The following is a 24,183-nucleotide window of genomic DNA, read 5'->3' as shown; positions in this document are numbered from 1 at the left end:
CAAAAAAAAAAAAATTCCAAAACACAATATATAAATGATCAACACCTTCTGATCCATTCCCACAAGGGCTCTTGTAAAGACTGGAGTAAGCATCTCTCTCACAAATACCATATAAATTGCCACTTGACAAACAGCCACTGACGATACCATTTCCTTCCCTGCCATAATATTGAAACAGGAAAAAAAATAATTGCCAAAATCATACCATTCCCAGGTATAAAACTGAAACAGGGGAAAAAATTAACTATGGTAAGAGACCTGCAATCATGCATCCATCTCGTGTAGTACATGCTTCCCTGACAAGCTAGTTTTGTATCCAGTTCGGAAAGATATTTACATGAACGGAAATGAATGTTGACCATTGATATGTACCCGTGCACATATAAAAGGAACCCTGTTACAAAATACAATGTTAAATGGATTCCCTCACAAAGTCGATGAAAGGATCTTCTGTCCGGGAACTCCAGCTCGATCACTAACTACAACATTCTTTTCTTAGCTGGATATACTCTTTTCAGCTAAATTAGTCATTCATTTCTAGAGCCGCATCACTGGTTTGGGGAGCTGAAAGCCTGCAATCAATATAGTGACAGCAGCAATAACTGTGATGGATGATGGTGATTGGTTAACACCTTGCAAATCTGAGATCTGAATCAACATTTGCAGCCTCCTCTTCTATGGCAAAAATGAAGAGAATTATAGCTATCTTGAGTCTTAAAACTGCTGTTTGTCAGAACCTGCATCAGATATCTCAGGTAACTTTAGCACCAATGAAGTTTCTATATCACAGGAATAAAGACTAAAAATAAGAGAATCCTAACAACTGGCCCAAAATAGTACTGTAAATTAAGAGAACGGAATGTATCAGCAATAACAATTCAAATTTTGGTAACATACAATCATTAATTATTTTTAATCTAAACATAACTTAAAAACACAATTTCTGCATGGATGCTCGTACCAAAATATAAAACAGTTCTTGGGCATTATCCACCTGGGTTCTAGTATATTTGCATGATGGATTCAGAATCCATCCAGGAATTTTCAGATTCAGTGGTAATTGAGTCTTTCCAAATTGGAAAAGATTTGGGGAATGTCTAGGATCAATCAAAATATAAAGTATTGTAAAATATATGAGAACTAGAAAAATAATGTGGTCATTCAACATATTCATTTGATATTTCACAAAAGAGGGTGATGGATAACCTTAGGAAAGAAAGGGGAAATCAGAGTAGAGAGGGGGAAGGGGGGAATCACACACTTCACTAGTGCACAAACTCAACATTATAATTCAATAATCAAATCACTCTACTTTGTCCATCGGTTACAATCAATATATAGGAAAGTAAAAACATAGAATTAGAAGTTTAACTGAAATGGAAACAAGCCTAAACTAGGAAACAACTATAAAAGGAAATCAATGTAAGGAAATAAATCCTAACTCCTACATTTAAATCTGGAAAGTAAAAGCATGAAATAAAATACTAAGTAAACTACTAATTTTATTTCCAACCCTTGTTGGACCAAAACCTTGGGCTGGACCGGTTCTTCTTGGCTCTTGGCTTCCAAAGCCGGTCATGTTGGTCCAACCAGGTAAGGGCAACCGTATCTACATCAACTCTCCTCCTCTGAAAAGAACTCAATTCCGTCAAGTTAGGAAAAGGACCAAGGAGACCGTCTGAAAAAATACTATGAATAAAGAACAATCCCACCATCTTCTTGAGCTTAATTTCAGGGAGATCTTTGGCAGGATGAAACTTCATAGTTTAGTTGGCATGCTTGAAAGCATAGGTATTGGCATAGCCACAATGTTCTACTTTCTTGTCAAACAACCAAGGTCGACCAAGAAGGATATGGCACACCTTCAGAGGGAGGACATCACATTGGACTGTATCCTTAAATCCACCAATAGAATATGTGACCAAACATTTATCTGTGATTTTGATATTAGTGTTGTTCACCCAAGCAACCTTGTAGGGATTTGGACGTGGCTCTGTCTTCAATCCCAGCTTATGAACAGCATCTTCAGAGACAACATTAGTGCAACTATCTCCATCAATGACCAAGGTTAACAACTAGCCATTGCACTTCACACGAGTCTGGAAAATACTACTGTGGCACCAATCTTCATTGTCAGTGGCTTTCTGAGTGGTCAACACATGACAAATGACATAAAAATGATGTTGGTCTTCATCACTGAGTGTCATTGACTTCACCTGGCGCACGCTTTTCTCTTAAATCAACTGAGTCAGAACCAAGTTGCTCTTCGGGAATATATGGTATAGGAGAATCCTTATCAATAAAAGCAACCAAACGGTTGGAGCATTGAGCATTGATATGTCCAAATCCATGGCACGAGTAGCACCGAACTGTAAATTTTAAAGAATTAGAAGGTTTATATGAACCACGCCGAGGGGGTGAGTATGAACAAGTAGGCCGTGAAGACGACATTTCAGAAACATATCGAGGTGGAGAATACGGCCGACTAGATCGTGAAGAGGCCATAGATGTAACACTAGCTTGTGGTTTACTAGATGACCTTTCTTTGGTAGGAGGCTGTTGCAGCATGAAACTAGTACCTCAAGGAAAAGTATCTGCAAAGTTTCTCCGATTGTGTGGGCATTTCAGACTTTCCTCAACCTGATATGCTACTTGTACGGCGTCTTCCATGGTAGGCAATTGACTAGAAGCAAGAGCAACACTAAGGTGAGGGAGCAAACCATTGGGAAATTGTGCCACTAATACTTCTTCATCGCACTCAAAATCAGAACGAGTGGCCAAATAATAAAATCTAACAACATACTCTTCAACGGCCAAATTCTCCAGTTTCAACTGTGCAAACCTGAGATGCATACGTTGCTTACAATCAGAAGGCAAGAATCTCTGGTTCATGACTTCATGCGTTTCAGCCCAAGTAGTGACCAAACCAATGCCTCGGGTTTGGTTCTGTTGTTGCTTGATCCACCAGACTCGGGCCGTGCCTTTCAGTTTGGCCTCTGCAAATAGGATCTTTCGAGCCTCAGTCAACCCGTACCATCTGAAGAATGTATCTAAGCTGTGAATCCAGTCAAGTTACTATTCTAGATTATCGTCTCCATAAAAATCAAGGACATCCAATTTTGTTGTTCTTTCTACTCCATCATCATGTCTACCAGTTCCATATGGTGGTGGAGGTGGTGGTGGTGGTAGTGATACTAACGGATCCTGTGAAGTGGTGTTGGAAGAATCCCCAAATTGAATGGGACTCTTTCCTTTATATACTGCCACCAAACGATCAATAGAAACTTGCATAAATCCCATAGAAACTTGCATTGATTCCACCATTGTCTTAAAGGATGTGACCATGGTAGTGAGAGCATCAATTTTTGTATCGGTTTCTCTTTTACAAAAGTTCAGCTACTGAACCACTTCACTATTGGCTACCATGGTGATGACAAACAGATAATACTCATAGACAATGGCAAAGTAGTAAATAGATGAAAATTTAAAAAAAGGAATGGCAGAATGGTAATTTTTTTTTGCAGGAATGGAAGAATTGTACTTACTTTAAATCACAAAAGGGTGTATTAGCCTATCAGGTATGGAGCAGTGGTCTAATCGCAAATAAGGAGAAATATGGTATAAAAGGAATTAAAAGGTAAAGAGCGGGGCCAAATTGGGAAATAAGAAAAACTAAGGAAAGAAAAAGAAAAAAGGCTATGATGGGGTTTGGGTTACCGACAAAAGGGGAGGTGCTTCTTTCCAGAGATGTAAACCAACAGCAGGAGTCAGCTCCGATCAAGAGAGGTTGGCGATGGCTTCGCAGGCATTTGATCCTCTCTCTCTCTTCTCGCTTCTCTTCTTCTTCTTTCTTTTGTCCCTGCCTCTCGATCTTTCTTCTCTTCTCGTCTTCTTTTTTTCTTTTTGGCCGATGGAACTCAAGGGTGATGTGAATGAGTCGATCGAAAGCAAGAAAAAAAAAAAAAGGGGTCAATCAGATCAATTTGGGAGAAAAGGGGGTTGGGACAGAAGGGGTCGATTCTGGTTCTCTGGGCAGAATCCTTTTCTTTTTTTTTTCTTTTTTTTTTGGTTCTCAGTCATGGTAGAACCTACACAGAGAATGGGAAGGGAAGAAGGAAGATGGAAGAAAGAAGGGAATGGGGAGAGAACGAAGGATGATCCTTCGGCTCTGATACGAATTTGATGGAGAACCTTAGGAAAGAAAGGGAAAATCATAATAGAGAGGGGGAAGGGGGGAATCACACACTTCACTAGTGCACAAACTCAACATTATAATTAATAATCAAATCACTCTACTTTGTCCATCGGTTACAGTCAATATATAGGAAAGTAAAGACAGAATTAGAAGCTTAACTGAAATGGAAACTAGCCTAAACTAGGAAACAACCATAAAAGGAAACCAATGCAAGGAAATAAATCCTAACTCCTACATTCAAATCTGGAAAGCAAAAGCATGAAATACAATACTAAGTAAACTACTAATTTTATTTTCAACCCTTGTTGGACCAAAACCCTGGGCTGGACCGGTTCTTCTTAGCTCTTGGCTTCCAAAGCCGATCATGTTGGTCCAACCAGGTAAGGGCAGCCATATCTGCATCAGGGGGAGGGTTCCCCACACTTTTAGTGTGGGTGGAATCTCTCACACCACACTAATGGCGGCATGTGAATGGTATCATCCACACGGAACCCCCATAGTATAGGAGAAAGAGAAATAATTACAAAAAAAAAAAACCCAAAGAAGTGACTGGCTGGCATAGGAAACTTTTACCTTCACAAAAAAGTAGCAAACATTTCAAGATTTCTGTATAAATGTACTAAATACAATTAGATATGAAGACCACTTATATCAAACTCCCCGAAACCTGGCACTTGAACTCTATAGAAGCCCAAGCCGAAAGAAAATAAGACTCTAGAAAGCATAATACAATACCCTAAAGGCAAAGTTAAAATATAGTTTTCATCCTCAAGGAAAACGAGGCTAAATACCGCTGGTCCCCTTCTTCAAAGGCTTTATGTTCTATGGTTCCTCAGAATGATCTTGAAAAGGAAAAGGATCATACCATCCTTCCAGGAACTCGACAGTTAGAGTCCCAAGTTCAGCAGTCATTTTATCGAGTCGACAACCCTGGAACAAGTAGTACTCGCTTAAATCAAGACGATTCATAGGACCTACACACTCTGATATGGATTTTCTGATGAATGTCCTTCAAACAGAAGAATATTTTAAGATAGGTGTTAAACGAGACTTTTCTCTAAAGAAAAAGAAGAAAAAATGAACTGGTTCTTTAGATATTTTAACGAACCTATTCGACAAGAGCTCCATAAGAAATGGTGTGATTTTATGACCAAGGAAGAAATTAATGTCAGATTCTTCATTCGGCTTAACTGGTATTGTAAAAAATCCCCAGATTGTTGTAACCCGGTAGTCACTGAGAGGGGGTGAATCAATGTGTCCAATTCCGATTCCCAAGAACTTGTCCGATATCTGACTAGGCAAACCCTGATGTCCCTGTACCTGTCTCTGCTCGTACATAGACGTATGCACACTCAGCCTCTCATAAGCACTTCCAAGTGTGCACACCCATTTCGCATTCCACGCACGTTAATGTATATAAGGCAAACAAGCACGCACACAACACACAAGGTTTTTACGAGGTTCGGCAATATGACTACATCCCTGAAGTAGCCTACTCAATAAATTACTTTTGACTACACCCACATTTGGGAGCACTCACACACTTCTCAAGCCGCAACTGAGATGGCACACGCAATGTCGGTACGATATGCAGCACCCACTAAGCATAATAGAAGAATACAATAAATTGGGGCTTATATCAATGTCTTACAGTCAAGCACTGCCTAATATGTACATCCACAACTAGCTAGCATGCATAAAATTCATCCACAACTAACCTAGCATACATACATGTAATGCAAATCTAGGGTTAGGAAACCTCACAACCAATTGCTTGGGATGACTAGAAACTTCCACTAACAAGCTTTTGTTCTCCTCTCTTCCCCTTTGCCTCTTTAAAGCACCATCAACGCAACCCTCAAGCACTCCTCTTCTTTTTTCTTTCTCTCTTAGCTTGAAGTCAATACTCCATCAATAGAGCCCACCAACCTCACACTCAAGCCTTTAATGGAGTAAAGAAAGCTACTCTAGTGACATTAAAGCTCAACACATGGACATCAATGGAGGGGAAGACTTCTCTCTCAAAAATCGCAATCTTGCACTTCTCAAAAATCAGATTTCTTGTTTCCATTGTGTAGAGGGCAAAATTCTGAAATAGGGACTTGGATGGACCAAAATAACCTTGGAAATCAAAAGTTATGCCCTCTTGAAGTTGGGCTAACAGGATTTCTCCATTGGAATCTTCAAAGGTGCGGCATAACGTATGCTGGAGGCGCGGCGAACGAGGCCTCGATCTAAGCCGTTGATCAAGAATTAAAATTTGCCGATAATTCTGGCCATAGGATGATATAAAGTTCATTTAATATAGACCGTAGGATAAGAATCATTAAAGTCATGATTCGACCTAAATGACGTCATGAAGAGTAAGCGATCAGCCTCTTTTTTGTTGTCTCCTTCTCATTGGCTACTTCTTCTGGATTTTAAGGGAGCTTGTATCCCACTCAGCAAAAAGGTGAAACTCAGACCATTGGAATTGCTTCACTTAATTTAGATCTACCCGATTGGAATCTTCAAAGCAAGGGTACTCCTATACGCCACACACCAAAACCCCAACACTTTTTTAAGCCCCTACCTTTAAAATATTTGCACATAGCCCCTCCAAATTTAATTTCAATTTCTCAAAACCACCACTTAACACCGAGAGCAAAGGAGCATTTTTTGTTCGAATTTTTCGGACCAACTTCACGAAGATGCTCATAACTTCTTCGTACGGTATCCGATCGAGACGAAAGGAAGTGCGTTGGAACCACAACTTAACGCTCTACAACTTTCCAGAAGACCTGATCGTCAAACTCAACCATGCAAAAAGAACATAATGCCCCTGAACCTTTCCGATACCGCAACTGCCTCATACAGAATCAAAACATGACGAAATCAACTGCGTTGGAAAGATTGAATTTTTCTCACAAGGTTACATGGAACATGTTTCTTCCAAAAAAAATCGTCTTCAATGCCGAAACTGTCTCCAACTGTCACATAAGCCAGTTTTTTGCTACGGATTTCGTAACTTCTTCATATGGTATCGAAACTAGACGAAATCAGGTGCGTTGGACAGGATAAATTACACACTAACTTTTTCATGAAGAAAACATCTTGTAGAAAAATCATTTTCACTACAAAAAATGCCCCCATACATAAATAAGCCAAATTTACTAGTTTTGACCAGGAATCCCACACCACCTATCATAGATGAATCAATCATCTCCAGATGCACCATGTAGCTCTGTTATTTCATCGGAGACACCGAACGCTACCAGTCACCACTTCCGGCCATGTCACCCAAACTAGCTAAGTCATCACCGCCACGTGGTCGAGGTTGCCAACAAAGACAACCATAAAATAACAAAGACATCTTTAAAAGGGATGACAGAGGTTAAGGGTATAAAGCAACCTCATATAATGGAGAAAATGAAAGGCCTGAAGTTGTTATTATGGATCACATTAATCAAATAATTGAATAAAATAATTACACAAACCTATGCATACAATCACTAGTGAAACAGACTACAAGAATTCAAAATTTGCTTCAAAGTATCCAAAGTGGGGTAACTCAGAGAAAATGGTAATGTTTAAACCACCTCCGAACTTAACCAAGGATTCACTCAAACTTCATGTCCCTAGAAAAGAGGATAGTGAGTTCATGGATGCGTTTGTACAAAAATTATCTAAACTAGATATTTAAACTAAGGGAAAAGCTCCAGCCGAAGTAAATGTGATCTCAAAAGAGAGAAACATTATTCGGATGAAGAGATTGAATTACTAGAGAAAACTTTTACTGCCGAGGATAAATCTAATCCTTTAGAAGTTAATAAGATTATGTATGGGCATAAAACAATGGCTATAGCACCCACAAGAATGTATTATCCCAGACCCACACCAGTTGGCGTTCAAACTGAAGAAAAAAATATGCAAAATCTTTCTCAGTATGATGGTCGATCAATCGTTGAACGGAATTTAGATGGGAAGTTAGAATATCAAATAACAAATCAAATGAGGCATATGATGATGTATGATACTGCCTCTAGCAAGTTAAACAATACAGATTCTACAATAGCAAATGCTATTATTTGTGAATTTTCTGGACAACTAGAGGTTAGTGGGATTTTAATCTAAGTCAGAATGCTAAAATCGAAATTTTTTGCAGCCCAAAACCAATACATGGTGACCCAGCAAGTTGGAAATGTTGAACAAGAGGTGTTCATCACTGAAGAAGATGTAGTTAATACACTCATCTATACAATACATTTTGTTGGAACTACTGAAATTCAGGCCAATAGAACAAGGCAACTATTGATGAATTTGAGGTGCCCTACTTTATCTCATTTTAAATGGTATAAAGATTTTTTCTTCTCTAAAGTGTTATCCAGAACAGGTTGTAATGAGGATTTTTGGAAAGAGAAATTTTTATCTAGATTACCACCCTTATTTGGCAAAAGGTAATGTAACGAATCTAAGATGTGACAAATAGACAAACCAGGATCAGTAGAGAAAGAAGAAGAGACTGTTGAGCCCACGATAGATTCAGACTGTAGGTCTATCATGGGAAATTCCTTTATTTATATCTAGTGTAACAAAATATAGTTGTAGTCTAAATAGGAAACCTACTCTAAACATGAAATCAAATAATAATAAAGCAACCTAGTCTGACTTTGAAAGGAAGTAACTATACTAGGTCAGGACAAACCTACTAGGTCAGGACAAACCCCTAACTCGTGACTTATATCTCAACACTCCCCCTCAAGCTGGAGTATACATATATCAAAAGAAAGTTCCAGCTTGGACCAGCAAGAATAGAAAATCAAAACACAACATCAGTCTTGAATAGCGGTTATAGACTCCAGTGAGCACAGAGAGAACTCCAATAGCCAGTAGTAATATCAGCTCAAGTACATCAATCATTAGCAGCATTAGTAGATAAAAACCATCGTGTAAAACCATTAACAACGAACAAAATAGGCGGTAGACAACACCATCTGAAATCCACAAAATCTCATAGCAGCAATGGCAACAGCAACATCAACATTAAAGACTCTCCCAAGGAAGGCAAGTAGTGTAGTTTCCAACAACTGCATCAAAAGCTCTTCTCAAAAGAAGGCTGGTACTAGGTAGTATAGGTTACTACAAACCAAGCAGCAGCATCAGGTTGCTGGAGACCAAGTAGCAGCATCAGGTTGTTGGGAACTAAACAACATCAGGTTGTTGTGGACCAGAAAAATTTTATTGTTGTTGAATATCATCTTCAAAAAATAAAACTGTTGCCAAGGACACAAGCGGATAGATAATAATAGTTCCTCAACTAAAATAATCTTGAGCGGATACGAATCTCCAACTGATTACTTGAGCGGATAATAACTCCAATCACTGATAACTTGAGCAGATGATATTATAATCTCCAATCCCCCCCCCTTCAAGTGTAGTAGCATTATAAGTGGACAATAATTTTCAATAATCAGCATCTCAAAAGATGAGCATCACAATAAAATCTAATCTCCCCCCCTTACGGTAGCAAATTCGAACAAATAATCTTCAACCACCACATCATGCAAGTATCAATTGTCCAAAAATTTGCTACCCAAACTGATGTAATCGAGGGCCCACAATAGCAATAATATGGAAAATGCATAATCCCAATGATAATTCTGTAATTATTTCATACAATCCCGGGCTTAAATCCTATCACTGGCCACAATTATGGACCCACCAAAGCAAGAGAAGACTCAAAAGATATCAATTAAAAAGAGATAGCGGCAATCTAGTAATTAGTCAAAATGTACAAGGGGGTTTTTGGGTAAATAAAAGGAAGGAATGGTAAATTTGTAAATATTTTAATGTTAAAAGGTATATAAGAAATTAGAATCCAATTATAAACCCAACTAGGCAAAAGGGTAAACTTCGAAGTATGATAAGATATAGGCAAGAGATGAAAAGGAAAGCAGTTATGGGAATTATTAAAAAGAAGAAACTAAATAAATCAACCAAGAATCTACTTATGAATATAATTTTTTCAAAAAAAAAAAAGACTTGAGAATATAAGGGATTGTGACATGACAAGGGAATTTATGGTAGAAAGAAAAAAAACAAATAAAGAAGGAAACAAGAACCACGAAAGGAGGAAGAGACAGAATCTCTTGCGAAGTAACACTTTAGCAAGCCCAATATCGAGGCGGAGACCAACTCAAATAGCAGATCAACTCAATGTGGTAACTAACCCTAATACCAGAAAATCAATTCAAAATCCATGGAGATATTGTGGGATTAGGTAACTGATCTATAACCCTAACATCCCCAGTAGCAAATACCAACCGCAAACTAGCACCAACAGCAGAAATATGGTTCCATGTCCTTGTCTAATTTACAAGGAAAGTAAATAACTAGACTAATAATGGAAATAACTAAACCCAACTTAAACACAATACGGACACTCCCCCCATCGTGAGCAACCTTTAAGACATATCTTAACCATAGTTTTTAAGGCGGTAAGGCGACGGAGGCGTTTGAGGGTCTTTCGGAGCGCCTTAGCGATAAGGTGGGCATAAAGCGTCGCCTTATTGACTAAAGCGTTCTTGTGTAATTTTTTTATAAAACCAATCTATTTTGCTCAAATCCTAGTTGAATCCTATTACTCATATGTTAAATAAATATTAAAAGTTCATATTCATACCAATGTAAGATATTCATCAAGAAAACAAATCAATAAGTGAATAAACTAAGTTCATCAATCATCAATCATCAATCATCAATCATTAATCATCAATCATCAATCATCAATCATCATACCATATTAACATATAATATAAATACATAATTATGAAACAAAATTATAAATATAAAGAAAAGAAGACATAAAAAATACAAGTATTTATTATACTTACCTCTATGATGCCAAAATGAGTGCCTAAGCCCTAAGGTCATCCACTATATTTCTACTCCTGTCAAAGAAGAATGAAGCTCACCGCTACCGGAGCAAACTCACTGCTGCCGGAGCAAAATGGTAGCCTAGATCAGTGGTTCTTCCTTGTTCCTTGATTCCTTCTCAAAGTCCTTTCTTAAAACCCTTGACAAAATCCAAACCTTATTTGTGAATTGTGTTTTTGTATTGTTTGTTTTGGTTATTTTTGGTGGAGTAAAACTGATCCCATACATTTCAAGTGTTAACAAAATCATACACCTACTAATAAAAAATCTATATTTGGAATCTTCATCAAGTAATTTTAAAATGTGTTTAAAAAAAAAAAAAAACCATAAGGCGCCACTTCACGTAAAGCGGAGCACTGCCTTACTTAAAAACTATGATCTTAACACTCCCCCTCAAGCTGGATCAACTACTATTAAAAACTAAAACAAAACAGTAAAATAGAATCAGCAGATAAACACACAAACTAATATTCTAATAAGATGAACACTTGCATAGTTCAGAAGCAGTACATATTGGAATTACAAACAGCACTTGAACAACACAAGCTCGAAGCATATAGCAAAATACAAGATCAACAGAAGACACCCAAAGCTCTCAACTTAGAACTCTAATAAACAATACCTCCCTACAACCATCGCCTCCATATATAGACTAAAACGGACTTCAAATACTAATAAGTCTGATGGACTTCAACCACTTACAAACCCACCGACTTAAAGATAAGAATTGGATGTACAATTATGAGAATGGGACTCAGGTCCTAGATAAGATGGAGTCGTCGTGCCAGAATAAGCAAGATTTTTAGTCATGAGGGCCGCTAAGAGAGAATCTACTTTTTTTCACGTGGGCTAGATATTCATAGCAATCATCTCCGTTGTCTCTTCCGAGATCTATTGTTTCTTCTTCGTCCTTTACAGAAGTAGACATTTCATCCCCCCTCGCTTTCACTATCAAAATCGTCACCAAGTGCCGACATAATTTACTTGCAAACATCTTTCCTAGATAGAGGAATGATTCTTCTTTTAGTGAGAAAAAATGATAGTCTTTAAATCAAACGGGGATTATTGAGATGAAGAAGCAATCTCCTAAGTTAAGGGATTTGAAATTTGGACTCATTTTAGAGTAAATCTTTGAGACTCAAAATAGGATATATTAAAATCTCGTGCAATTATGTTGTTGTGTGCACCATCAAGTAAAATCCAGATCGTTCCGTGGAACACCTTAAGGCACGATTGGTCATTAAAGGATATACCCAGATACATGGTGTAAGTAATTTTGAAACATTCTCCCCTATTGCTCACTTAAATTTTGTTTGTGTATTGATCTCTTTGGCTGTGAGTTTAGACTGGCCTATGTACCAGATAGATATAAAATTGCATTTTTGTAAGGTGATCTTTAAGATGAGGTCTATAAGGAGCAACCTCCAGGGTATGTAGCTCATGCGGAGAATTATGCCAAAGCTTGCAAACTTCACAAGAACATCTATGGTTTGAAACAATCATCAAGAGTATGGTTTGACAAGTTCAACTCCATTATCACTCATTGTGGATTCTCATAATGTTACTTTGACCATTATGTGTTTGTTAGACACCAGAACTCTTGTGTTAGTTGTCTATGTGAATGACATCATTATATCTGGATATGATGCATCTGAAATTGCAGAGGTGAAACCTTTATCTTCATCAACATTTTCAATTGGACTTGGGTTCTCACAAGTAATTTCTTGGCATTGAAGTCCAGCTAATGTAGGAGCTAGCTCAAATAGAACCAACCCTGCAGTAGGATCGATATATTGTCTATCAATGAAGAATTCCGGGAAACAACAATGGAAAAAAATATTGGATTGATTGTTTCTCAGTTGCAGGAACTCACAGTACGATAAATAAAATATGAAGAATAAACCAGAAATTAAAGAAGGATATGTAGGTGTCTCATCTACTGTAGAGAAGGCCTCCCACCTAACTACCATAGTTGTCAAGGTGCCACATTGGCGTCCAGGCGGTTTGCCTGGGGCCTAGGCTACTGTAGCCTTATTGCATTATATGCCGCCTTCAAGTAAATGTTTTTATATTTTTTTATTTCATTTATTTAAGATAATATTCATAAATAAGCAAATACCCCATATTTGAATCCAATAAAAATAGTTTAAGAATAAAATTCCAATAGGATAAAAAGTCAACCCCCCCAGTCCAAGAACAAAAACTAGATTTTTTGTTGTAGAGCAATTTTCAACTTTCGAATGCTAATATTTTTCTCAATTTTGAAAATTTTATAAATCTTATCATGGTAGAACATTGCTAAAAACAAAAATTCCGGTAAAATAATCTTTTGTTTTGATGTCCATAAAATTATTTCCATTCAAGCAATTTAACAGCATTTGCACACTTTAAAATAAGTTTGACCAGAACATAACTTTGTCATAACTCAGACTTAAGTAATCTTAGACTTTTTGGAAAGCTAGTTTTGTGTTATACCTAATACAAAAAGTCTAATGTAAAAATAAAATCATTTGACCAATAAAACTTATTATAGAACAAGAGCGTTTCTCTAAATGTCAATTAATCATGTTGATTTTTTACTTGATGTGAGTGTGACTATGTTGACTTTTTATGACTTGATGTTGCTTAATCTTGATTATTTTTTTTTATATCATAGGGTATATATTATAACATACAAAATAACTTTAGAAAATAGGGAAAATAAAAAATAACACATGGGTGATTTGATTGCCATGGCAACGCTACAGCGGGCGATTCACCGCCAAATCGATTACCCACCCCTCAACCGCCTTGGTTCGCCATGACGCCATGACAACTATGCTAACTACACGAGGGTATCTCAGCCAAGGGCATCTCATCCAAGCGGTCTCTCACAGCATTGCATCTCACAGTTTCCAAACAAAAAGCTTTCTTTTTTCTTTTTTCTTTTTTCCTTTTTCTTTTTTCTTGTTTTTTGTTAAATCAATCGTGGCTGTAGATCAGGCTTGTCCTTTATTTATAATAAAATCAGTTACAGCCTAAGATCTTCTAGAGACATCCCAATTTGGAAATAAATCCTACCTCTAATTGGTTACAAAATAAAGAATCCTAATTATATTAGAAAATCTACTTTAAAATACTCCTAAGATCCTATTTAATGAAATGAAATCCACTTTCTAAAACAGCAAATAAAAACTATTGTGAAAGAAAAAATAAACTCCAAAAGATCTTCCTTGATCCACCATGTGAGCTAACCAAGTGGGGCCGATAACTGAACCTTACAATAGCTGTAAAAGGATCACAAAAATCCCTACAATTTCTTCTCCACGCATCTATCAGCTGGGTCCCAAAAATTATGGAAACTACTCAATTGATTCTTCAATTAGACAGGCTGTACGATATCCTTCCAATTTTGGGAATTAATCCCCCAACAAATCAGTTGGGCGATATGGTAGAAGGGGCAGATTTCATTTTCTTTAGGTTGACTTTGATATCTTCCCAAATCTTGGTAGAATAGATGGTTAACCTGGGTAGGAATTGACTTGATCGATAGCCTCAAAATAAAGGAAACCTCCTTAGAAGACCAATTGTTGGGCCTACACTGCATCACCTGCCGGGTAAGAAAGGAATTAGTTTATCACAAACGATATATCTTAGACCTGTTATCTGAAGCTGGTATGTTATCCTCTAAATCTATTGATATTCCCACGGATCCTCATCAAAAGTTTTTTGGTACCAATGATGGTGAAGACTTTGAAGACAAGCATCAATATAGGAAATAATGAAAAGAGACAGTCTGTCATATCTAAAGTATCTAAAAGGGGCTCATTTATCATCCTCATCAAAGCATTGATTTGGTGGGATTTTTTTATACTGACTAAGCTAGTGTTGATGGTGACAAAAGATCAACCACAGGATATTGCACATTGTAGCTAATAACCTAGTCACTTGGAGAAGCATGAAGCAGACAATTGTGGCTAGATCCAATGTTGAGGTTGAATATTGAGCTATGGCCCATACTATAACCAAGTTGATGTGGTTGAAATAATTACTTCAAGAGTTGGGTTTTCTAGTCACTCAACCCATGAAAATTTTTATGATAATCAAGCAGTTATGTATATTGTCAGCAATCCAGTGTTTCATGAGAGAAACAAGCACATTGAAGTTCGATTGCCACTTTGAGAGATGTTGTCATGTAGAAGTTGATTGTTACAAAATTTGCTTCTTCTGCCGATCAACTTGGTAATGTGTTTATCAAGCCTCCGTTTGGTCCTGCTTTCAAGAAAGGTTGTTCTAAGCTGAGCATGGATGATTTGTCTGTTTCTGCTTGAGAGGGAATGTTGAGTATGGATCTGTGTACTGCGAGGGTACAAAAGAATGTATGTGACCACGATAAGGGGGGATTGTCCCCTAGCGCGGCTTACTCATATAAGGCTAGTTGGGCTAGATTCCTATTTCCTAGTTAGAGTAGACTTCTACTTTTATTCTTCCTATTGTACAAGGAATCACTTTCCGTTTATGCTCGTATTTCATTTTCATATATAAATATACTGGGGGAGACTGCTAAAGGTATGATTCTAAGTTCACTAGCAGTATCAGTTTTCCTTCCTCTTCAACCCAAAAAGATGAAAGAGTCAATATAAACAACCCCAATGTATATTAAAAAAAAAAAAAAAAAAGAGTGTGGGTGGACCTAGTGCATGAAGCTCCCGCCACTACGGGGTTTGGAGAGGGTTATAATGTACACATCCTTAACCCCGCTTTGCAGAGAGGCTATTTCTCGACTCAAACCCACAACCTAGGTCGCAATGGAGCAACCCCATTGTATACTTGCTCTAATATAAATTTTTTCTTCTATTCCCAATTTTTCACAATAACTACCATACATGTCCTCAACCGCTAACATCTACAAGATCGAAATCCTCTGTGGGGAGCATTCTTGGCGGAGGCTGGTAGGGAGCATCTACGGTGGCGACACATGGACGATGACACGTGAACGATCAGATCGTCATTCTGCTGGGAGACGGAACCCTTTTCGGTCTAAAATCCGGATTTTGGGCATCACCGGTTCATCCTCGACCAAAACCTAGGGTTGGTCTCTGTTTCCCCCTCTTCTTCTTCTTCTCCCTTCACCCTCCTTCCTCTACTTACCTTGTAGAGTGCTAGTCGTCTTTTACGAGCCCTTTTTGAGATTGTCCTTAAGAGAGGATGGGCACAATTAGCTGAGAAAGCTTTGAAATTGTGTAAGATGGTTAACAAAAGGATTAGGAGTGTCCATATGCCCCTTCGCCTGTTCAAAGGGATTCCAGTTGAGATCCTGATGAAACTAGAGAAAAAAGATTTGGCCTGGGAGAGGTACTATGATCTTTCTGCTCAGGAGATTGGTGAGCTCATGCGCTACCCTAAGATGGGGAAACCACTTCACAATTACATTCACCAGTTTCCAAAGCTCAACCTGGCGGCTCATGTTCAACCTATCACTCATTCTGTGCTGAAAGTTGAACTCACTATAACTCCAGATTTTCAGTTTAAAGGAAAATCCATGGATTTGTTGAACCATTCTGGGTTATTGTTGAGGACAATGACAGGGAAAACATTCTTCACCATGAATATTTCATGCTTAAGAAGCAGTATATTGACGGGGACTCCATTTTAAATTTCACAGTGCCAATCTATGAACCATTACCACCCCCAGTACTTCATTTGTGTTGTGTCAGATAGGTGGCTTGGGTCTCAGTCTGTCTTACCTGTTTCTTTCAGGCACCTCATCTTGCCTGAAAATTTTCCTCCAGCTACTGATTTGTTGGACTTGCAACCATTGCCAATGACAGCATTGAAGAAAAGGGGAAACAGAGACCAACCCTAGGTTTTGGTCGAGGACGAACCGGTGATGCCCAAAAATCGGATTTCGGACCAAAAAGGATTCTGTCTCCCAGCAGAATGACGATCTGATCGTCCACGTGTCGCCATCCTAGATGCTCTCTGCCAGCCTCCACCAAGAATGCTCCCCGCAGAGGATTTCGATCCACATCTACAACCATTTATTAAAAGCATATATCTGCAACAGACTCCTTTTTGTTTCCCACAACCCAACAAATTATCTCTATGGGTAGTTGGGAAGCCTACCATGTGCTTTTCATAAGCAATAAAGACCTCGTACAGGTATTTGTCAGGCATGTGACTTACCACGGAATAGAACAGTTAGTATTCTAAACATTCTAATGGATAAAAAAGTAATGCTGTTACAGTGAAAAGAAACCAGAAGAAATTGAAAATGGAGCAAGCAGTGGCAATGACTTCATGAAGCATATCATTAATTGCTCTGAAGAAAACAGGGGGAGAAGAACCACAAATAAAACATAGGGATGTTAGAAACTTAATAGTAAGTTGGTAACATCAAGCAGAAGCTTAATAGTAAGTTGGTAACGTCAAGCAGAAGAAAAATATATTCTCAACACAGTTTCATAGTCAGAATCCATATTGTCAACAATTTTCTACCAATTTAAAGGACCATATGAATGGGATATAAGAAGATGATAGTTAGCAGCCATATAAGGTTCATGATTACCTAAACTCTTAACAGAAGTTCAATCAAACACTTTGTGTAACAGTGACCCATAAAGAAAAAGAGAGCTCAAAACAATTGATGCATAAGCAATTAAACAGAGACAGTAGGGGTAGTAATATCTTCCCACTTCTTGGTCTCAACTAAAGTAAGCTTCTGAGTATTTATCGTGACACACAATATTGGTCGTTCTATAAAGCAGCACAGTAAAAAAGGTACCAGGCTAAACAAACGTAGCTAATGAGCTAAAATGAACCAGGCTCATTAGGTAAACAAGCATCAGAATGAACTAAAAAGAGCCCACCGGCAAAGATACAACAAATCAATCAAAAATGGAGAAAGAAAAGAAGCATTTGGCCAAAAACCATACTCCTAAAGAAATAATATAGATGTCTATATTCATCCAAAAAAAAATATATATATATATAGATGTCTACAGTCTAAACTATTAAGAAGATCTAAAAATTACCTTGAAAGAAAGTTGAGTTGATCCCAAAAACAGCTCGAAGCATCATTTTCCTAAAAAAAAAATTTTAAAACTGCAAAATCACAAAATCTGCCACCTCTTCAGAATTGTTCAGTTGCAGATAGCGAGCTTTCCTCCCCAGTCATCAGCCACTCCATAATCAAGGCTGAGCTCTCTTAAAGGTGGGATGTTTTCCATCGCAAACAGCATGAGATGAGGGTACAGAATATTAAGGTGATCATATAGTACATACTGCACCATAACATTAGGACTTGAACTATGGCTGAAATAGCAAGCAACATTCCTCATTGTAGATACATCCACTGCAAAATTCAATGGAGGAATAGAGGGGTAAGCTGGCCTCATAAATTCAGAGAAAACTTGAGATAAGTCCCCCCATTCCACCCATTTTTTAGGAAAACGACTTGGATAGACCAAACTATCACCATTCATAGTAAATAATGCCACTTGTTCTCTGGCAAGCACAACGCCTGTATATTCACAAATAAAGGAACCAGCTGGAATCAAATCCAACGATCTAACTCCCCAGCCTGTTTCCCTTGATCTAAACACTTCCAATCGATGCTTCACACCCTTTTGAGTCACACGATTCTGGCAAGTAGGTGGACAGCAACAGAAACTGCCACATTCAAGTATCAAAGGCTTCCCCATCAAGAGAATCCCATTGCGGTCATACGGAAACTCTCCACCATTTCTCTGAGCACAAAAACAACCACTGGAACAACCAGAAACACAATCACACCCGAAATTATTACCCAATTGCTGAAACGCATAAGGTGGGAACACAGGCTTCGGAAGATACTCAAAAAGCAATGGCTCTTGATCCGAATCAATATCATTAAATAAAAGAACGGGCAAAGTTTCCCTCCCCTTGGAGATATCAAGACTAAGATAACCAGATGGCCTGGCTGCCAAAGGTTTCGTTCTTAGGTTCCCCGCAAATTTTAGAACAGCACTGCCCATTTCAGGTTGGTCAGCCATTCTCACAAGCCTATATTTGTAGACACCAAAACCAGACTTACCAACATCGAACCAACAATCAACAATTCTATAGAGACCATCATACACATAGATCTTACTGGTAATACTTCTCTCATATTTGAACCCCCGAATGACCCGTATTTCAATCCCATAATACTTGCTCCGCTCCAATGCAAGATTGCCCCCTTCAAGCTTTTGGTGAACGCATTGCCTAGCTAATTGCCTATCTTGCCCACCTTGACCAGTGTAGATTATCTCATCACCTGCATCTTCGTCATCCTCATACCCACCAGACACGACGATGCTCGTTGCAATCGGCTCGCCATTCGAACTCTGACTCGCCGAAACATAATCGATTCCCGCTTGAGGCTGGCCATGCAGTCCAATCACGCACAATTCCATACGGAAGAAGAACACATCACCAACGTAAATACCAGGAATTGAACCAATAATACGTTTGTCTCTGTTCAACCAGAGACCCCTGCTCTTCATCAACGAGGCGGCTCTTAAATCTCCCCTCATTCTCTTACCAATTGTTCTCCCACTTTCATCTTCAAGAGACGAAAAGATCCTCAGAGAGTCATAAAGCATCCTCGTCGTCCTCACCAAATTCCTAAAGTATCTAGCGTCCTCGACCGCAAGAGTAGAAACCCTAATCATCTCCGCCGACCGACTGTGCTTCTTGTAATTCAAGACAGCCGCAGAGACGCCAGTTTCCTCAGGCTGAGGAACAATTGCAAGTGAATTGGGATCCACAACCGTCAAATCAGAATGCTGTGGCAATTTCCTGGCGAAAACAGACTGGAAAAGCTGAGAAATCCGGTAGTATTGTGAGAAAACATCGCTTTCCTCGCCAGTAATATCTGAAACCGGAGAGAATTCTTGGATGACGTCAGAATTAGGATCAGGGTTGGGATCAGAATTAGAAATAGGGTTCGGGGTTGAGAAGTATAGTTCTTCGTCAAGAGGTTCAAGCTTGGGCTCGCTTTTGGGGGTCACCGCAATGCTGTAGTCAGGGATGAGATTCAGGTCTAGACAAGGGATTAAAGAACCCATCTTGAGGTAGTAATCTTAAAAAGATTTCTTCAAATGAGCTCTTCAGTGTCGGAGTTGCAGAGCTTATTCATGGCGAATTTGGAACTTGTCCCCATCGCGTACCATTAAAGAGGTGACGTTACAAATGTTGAGGTTGTCCGAAGAAACGCAAATGACAGTGAGAGAGAGAGAGAATCTGGTCCGTTGTGTTGTGGACGTCAGGAACTCAATCCTAGCCAATGAGAATACAACGCGTGGTAAGAATATCTGGTGCCTAGAGGACAAGTGGTGTTTCACTAGGCAAGTTTGGAAAGCAAGTGTCATCGTGCATTGACTTAAACACCCCTTGTGTTTGTTTTATTTTTGGCGCAAATGTTACCTTTTTTGGCGGTAATGGGTTGTTTCAAAATTTTATATTTTGATTTTTGAATTCTCTTACATCGCTCACGCTTACGCTTACGCTTCCTTATGTCACTATAAAAAGGATCACACAACTCGTGCTCCCCCACCACCGTACCAAATGGGCCCGGCCGGCTTTGGCTTAGGTGGGATGTCTTAGGGGAAGAGTGGTGGCCCTGGTGGGAGTTCAGAAGTTCTAAATGCTAACAAATTAAACTACCTTGGCCCACCATTCGAGTGTACCAGGCAAATCTCATATTAGACCGTGTAACCCATTTGGACTGGAAAAAGCTTTAGTCCCAAGAGAGATTGAGAGCCATGAGGTTGACTTCTGCATTGTCCAAATGGTTTTGGAAAAAAAATGAGACCCATAGGATGGAGGGATACAGCTCCTCTCCATAGAGTTTAGGGACTAGAGAGTGATTTCACGATTGAAAAGACTCAGGTATGCATTTTTAGATCACCCTAATCATGGGATCACTCTCTGATCCTAGGCTCTATGGAGAGGAAGAGTCGAATTGATGCCCCGCACTTCTTGAAACGTCATCCTTTCAAAATTGAACTATCTTTTGGGTTTTCTTGACATAATGATAAATCATTTTTCTTACCAAAAAAAATAATAATAAATCATTCTCAATATATTTTGGAAACCATTTTTTTACCTTGACTTAAATAATTTTAAGAATAAAATAAAAAAACCAAAATTTAGAATTTCTCAATTCAATAATTTGCACTTGTTATTTCAAATGAGTATGTAGCACCAATGCTCTACCTAAAATATGATAGAGGCTACTATGTCCTCCACTCAGATTTCAGAACCTGCCAGTTTGCTACCTTGTTCTCCACTCAGAACACGCCTCCCTTATGAGCTTTGGAGTGGACATTCATGAGATGGCGAAACAATAATGATATGCCATGTTAGTGTTATTGCACGCTCATTTATGGATCATAGCGCTAGCATTTCCTTGATTATGTGTAGTTCATCATGTTGGTTTTTTTTTTTTTTTTTTTTTTGGGGGGGTGGGGGGGCGCGTAAAATCATGATAGGGTTCCTCTCTATAGAGCCCATGGACCATAGAGTGATCTCACAGCTAGGGTGACCTCAAGACGTGTGCCCGGGTCCTCCTAGCCATGGGATCTCTCTATGGTCCATGGGCTCTATGGAGAGGATCTGGATCTGTAAAATCATGTTTGTCTTTTGAATGATAACTTGGAGAGCTTTATGGGAATTTTGATTTATGACAGAGTTAATGCTACGCTGCATAGCACCTACACCAGTGTGGGACTATTATTTTGCCCTTCTTGTGTCTTGTCGTAGGTGCCATGTGTTGCCTAGCAACCTTCGTTTTTCCCTTTCATTAATTAGTTTTTAGGTGAAAGGTTTTATACATGATTGGGGATTGGGATCCTTTGTAGAGCACATCGACGTGTAGTGTAAATCCAACAACCAGGAACGCCTTGGGCTGCACTTTGGCGCCTTGGATTAGGTGTTTGAGCGTTCCTAGCCTTTGGATGATGCACTACACAACTATGTGCGCTACAGAGGAGCCCGACCTGTATAATTGGGCACAAAATCTTTAGCCTTTTTTATTTTTTGCATGTATTAATGTTAAGGACCTCCACCATCTTGATGGGAAAGTTAACAAAAGGCCAAGAAGGTTGGTAGCCTAATAGAAGGAAACCCTAGCCTGTAAGTAACAGAAACGAAGAAATAAGCATAAGACTTTGACAAAAACAATTATACTAATTGAAATATAATTACAAGTAAAAGATGACTTACTTGTTCAAGCAATCCTTTGAAATAGTAGCATAAATTGTCTGTCTTAAGTAGAGTTGAATCGTATACAGATACTCTTCTTAAGGTATTTAAACGCCCCGTATATATGTATGCAACCGGATTGAACTTACGTTCTCACCTCCAAGATAAAACAACTCTCCAATTGCTTAAGATGCACTCCAATAAGCAATTCCCACAAGTATGTCCGGTGGTAATACTCATAAATTCAAACAGAAAACAATAACAGAGAGAAAAACAGAGAACATGAATAGAAGCACTTGTAGTAAACAGAGAATAAAAACTCTCACAGTATCAATACCCAAATACGAGAGCGGATCATCTGCTCGTACAAGCAGATGTTTTAAACTAGTCTTACGGTTTAAAGATGCCATGTGTCCAACCTCCTTACGGAGGTAACGTTCTGTTAATTTATTTATTCAAAATTTTACATTTTTTTTCCCTATTTTTAAGGAATTTCAAATTATTCAGATTTTATTAACCTCTTTTATCTCCTTTATTTATGGGGAGTTTCAGATGGTGGATATGTATCCCAATTATCTCATTTTTTTTTATCTTCCACATATCTCCTTTTTTATCTTCCACGTCTCTTTATATTATAGTAATCCGACTCATTAACCTTCTACCAATATATATATATATATATATATCCAACTCATTAACCCATCTCCCCTCATTTATCCCACTTTAATTGGAATTAGAATTGAAATTGGAATTGAACGTTAGAGAAACAATCTCTTAAGATAAACCATTACCGATTAATTTATTTATTCAAAATTTTACATCTTTTTTTTGTTTTCCCTATTTTTGAGGAATTCCAAATTATTCAGGTTTTATTAGCCTTTTTTTTATCTCCTTTATTTAGGGGGAGCTTTAAATCGTGGATACCTTCCACCTCTCTCTCTCTCTCTCTCTCTCTCTTATTAGGATTAAAGAATAAGCAGTCTATGTTATTCACGGCAAGTTATATTGACAAAAATAAAGAATTGCAATCTTATGTACTAAGAGGTTTGACAGTCAAACCCTAGTTTCTTTCGTGGTGAGCAAGCCCCCATCTCTTTCTTCTTTTTTTATATATCTATTTGGGGTCATTGCATGAAGGTTTTGTAAGTTACCTTAATCGGGATTCATCCTAGTAGGTGTTGGGCTCTATGCATACCCATTCTGCAATTGTAGGAGATGCAATGGGCATGGCCATATATACTAAGTTCAATTTGAACTGTTAAAAGTTTTAAGAGTGCTTGTAGTAGGAGATTCAACGAGCGTGGCCAATACATACATTTTACGGATTTTCACTTTAGTTAATGAAAATCGGAAAATACTCCACTATATACTTTGCTTCTATGGGGCTATTATTGTTAAAAAATGATTCCCAACAATATTAAACAGTGATTATGTTGATAAATACTATTTTTTAAAAATTCTTTCTAATATTTTATTCCTTATTGATTTTATTAGATTTGTTTTGCAACTTCAATTTTAAGTTTCTGGATATGCCTTTGCACATCCATCAGACATATATTTGTGGGTAGAAATAAGCTAGATGCCGTATTTTTATTCCAATATAAGAATTGACAATGAGTGATCTAATTTCTCTTCAAGAAGATTTTGCGTACCTTTAGCCAATTATTCTCTCAAATTTCTTATGCTTCATTGTAGATGATCTTCACCCACAGAGACAATGATCAGCATGCACTCAAACACGCACATGATCCGCTACTCCATTGGAAATTTTTGGTTACTAACAGGATTGAAATTGAAGAAAATGAGGAAAAACGATACTCCAATTACTAAAAAGGTTTGAAATTGAAGAAAAACAGGGGGGGGGGGGG

The 24,183-nt window shown here is 38.2% G+C and overlaps 1 protein-coding gene across 1 annotated transcript; it reads right to left on the bottom strand.

Moving 5' to 3' along the window:
• Nucleotides 1-217: 217 nt before the first annotated feature.
• Nucleotides 218-20,325, bottom strand: LOC122089458 (histone-lysine N-methyltransferase family member SUVH9-like). The gene is made up of 2 exons (XM_042659212.1): nucleotides 18,124-20,325; nucleotides 218-737 (listed from the first exon to the last, which is right to left on the bottom strand). Exon 1 carries the CDS (start codon nucleotides 20,176-20,178, stop codon nucleotides 18,232-18,234), a length of 1,947 nt encoding a protein of 648 aa, XP_042515146.1. The 5' UTR covers nucleotides 20,179-20,325; the 3' UTR covers nucleotides 218-737; nucleotides 18,124-18,231.
• Between the last annotated feature and the right edge of the window lie 3,858 nt (nucleotides 20,326-24,183).

The sequence above is a fragment of the Macadamia integrifolia genome, chromosome 9, assembly GCF_013358625.1.
Source record: "Macadamia integrifolia cultivar HAES 741 chromosome 9, SCU_Mint_v3, whole genome shotgun sequence".
Lineage (NCBI taxonomy): Eukaryota > Viridiplantae > Streptophyta > Magnoliopsida > Proteales > Proteaceae > Macadamia > Macadamia integrifolia.
Note: the sequence above shows the minus strand (reverse complement) of the source record. Positions and strands in the feature narration are given on the sequence as shown.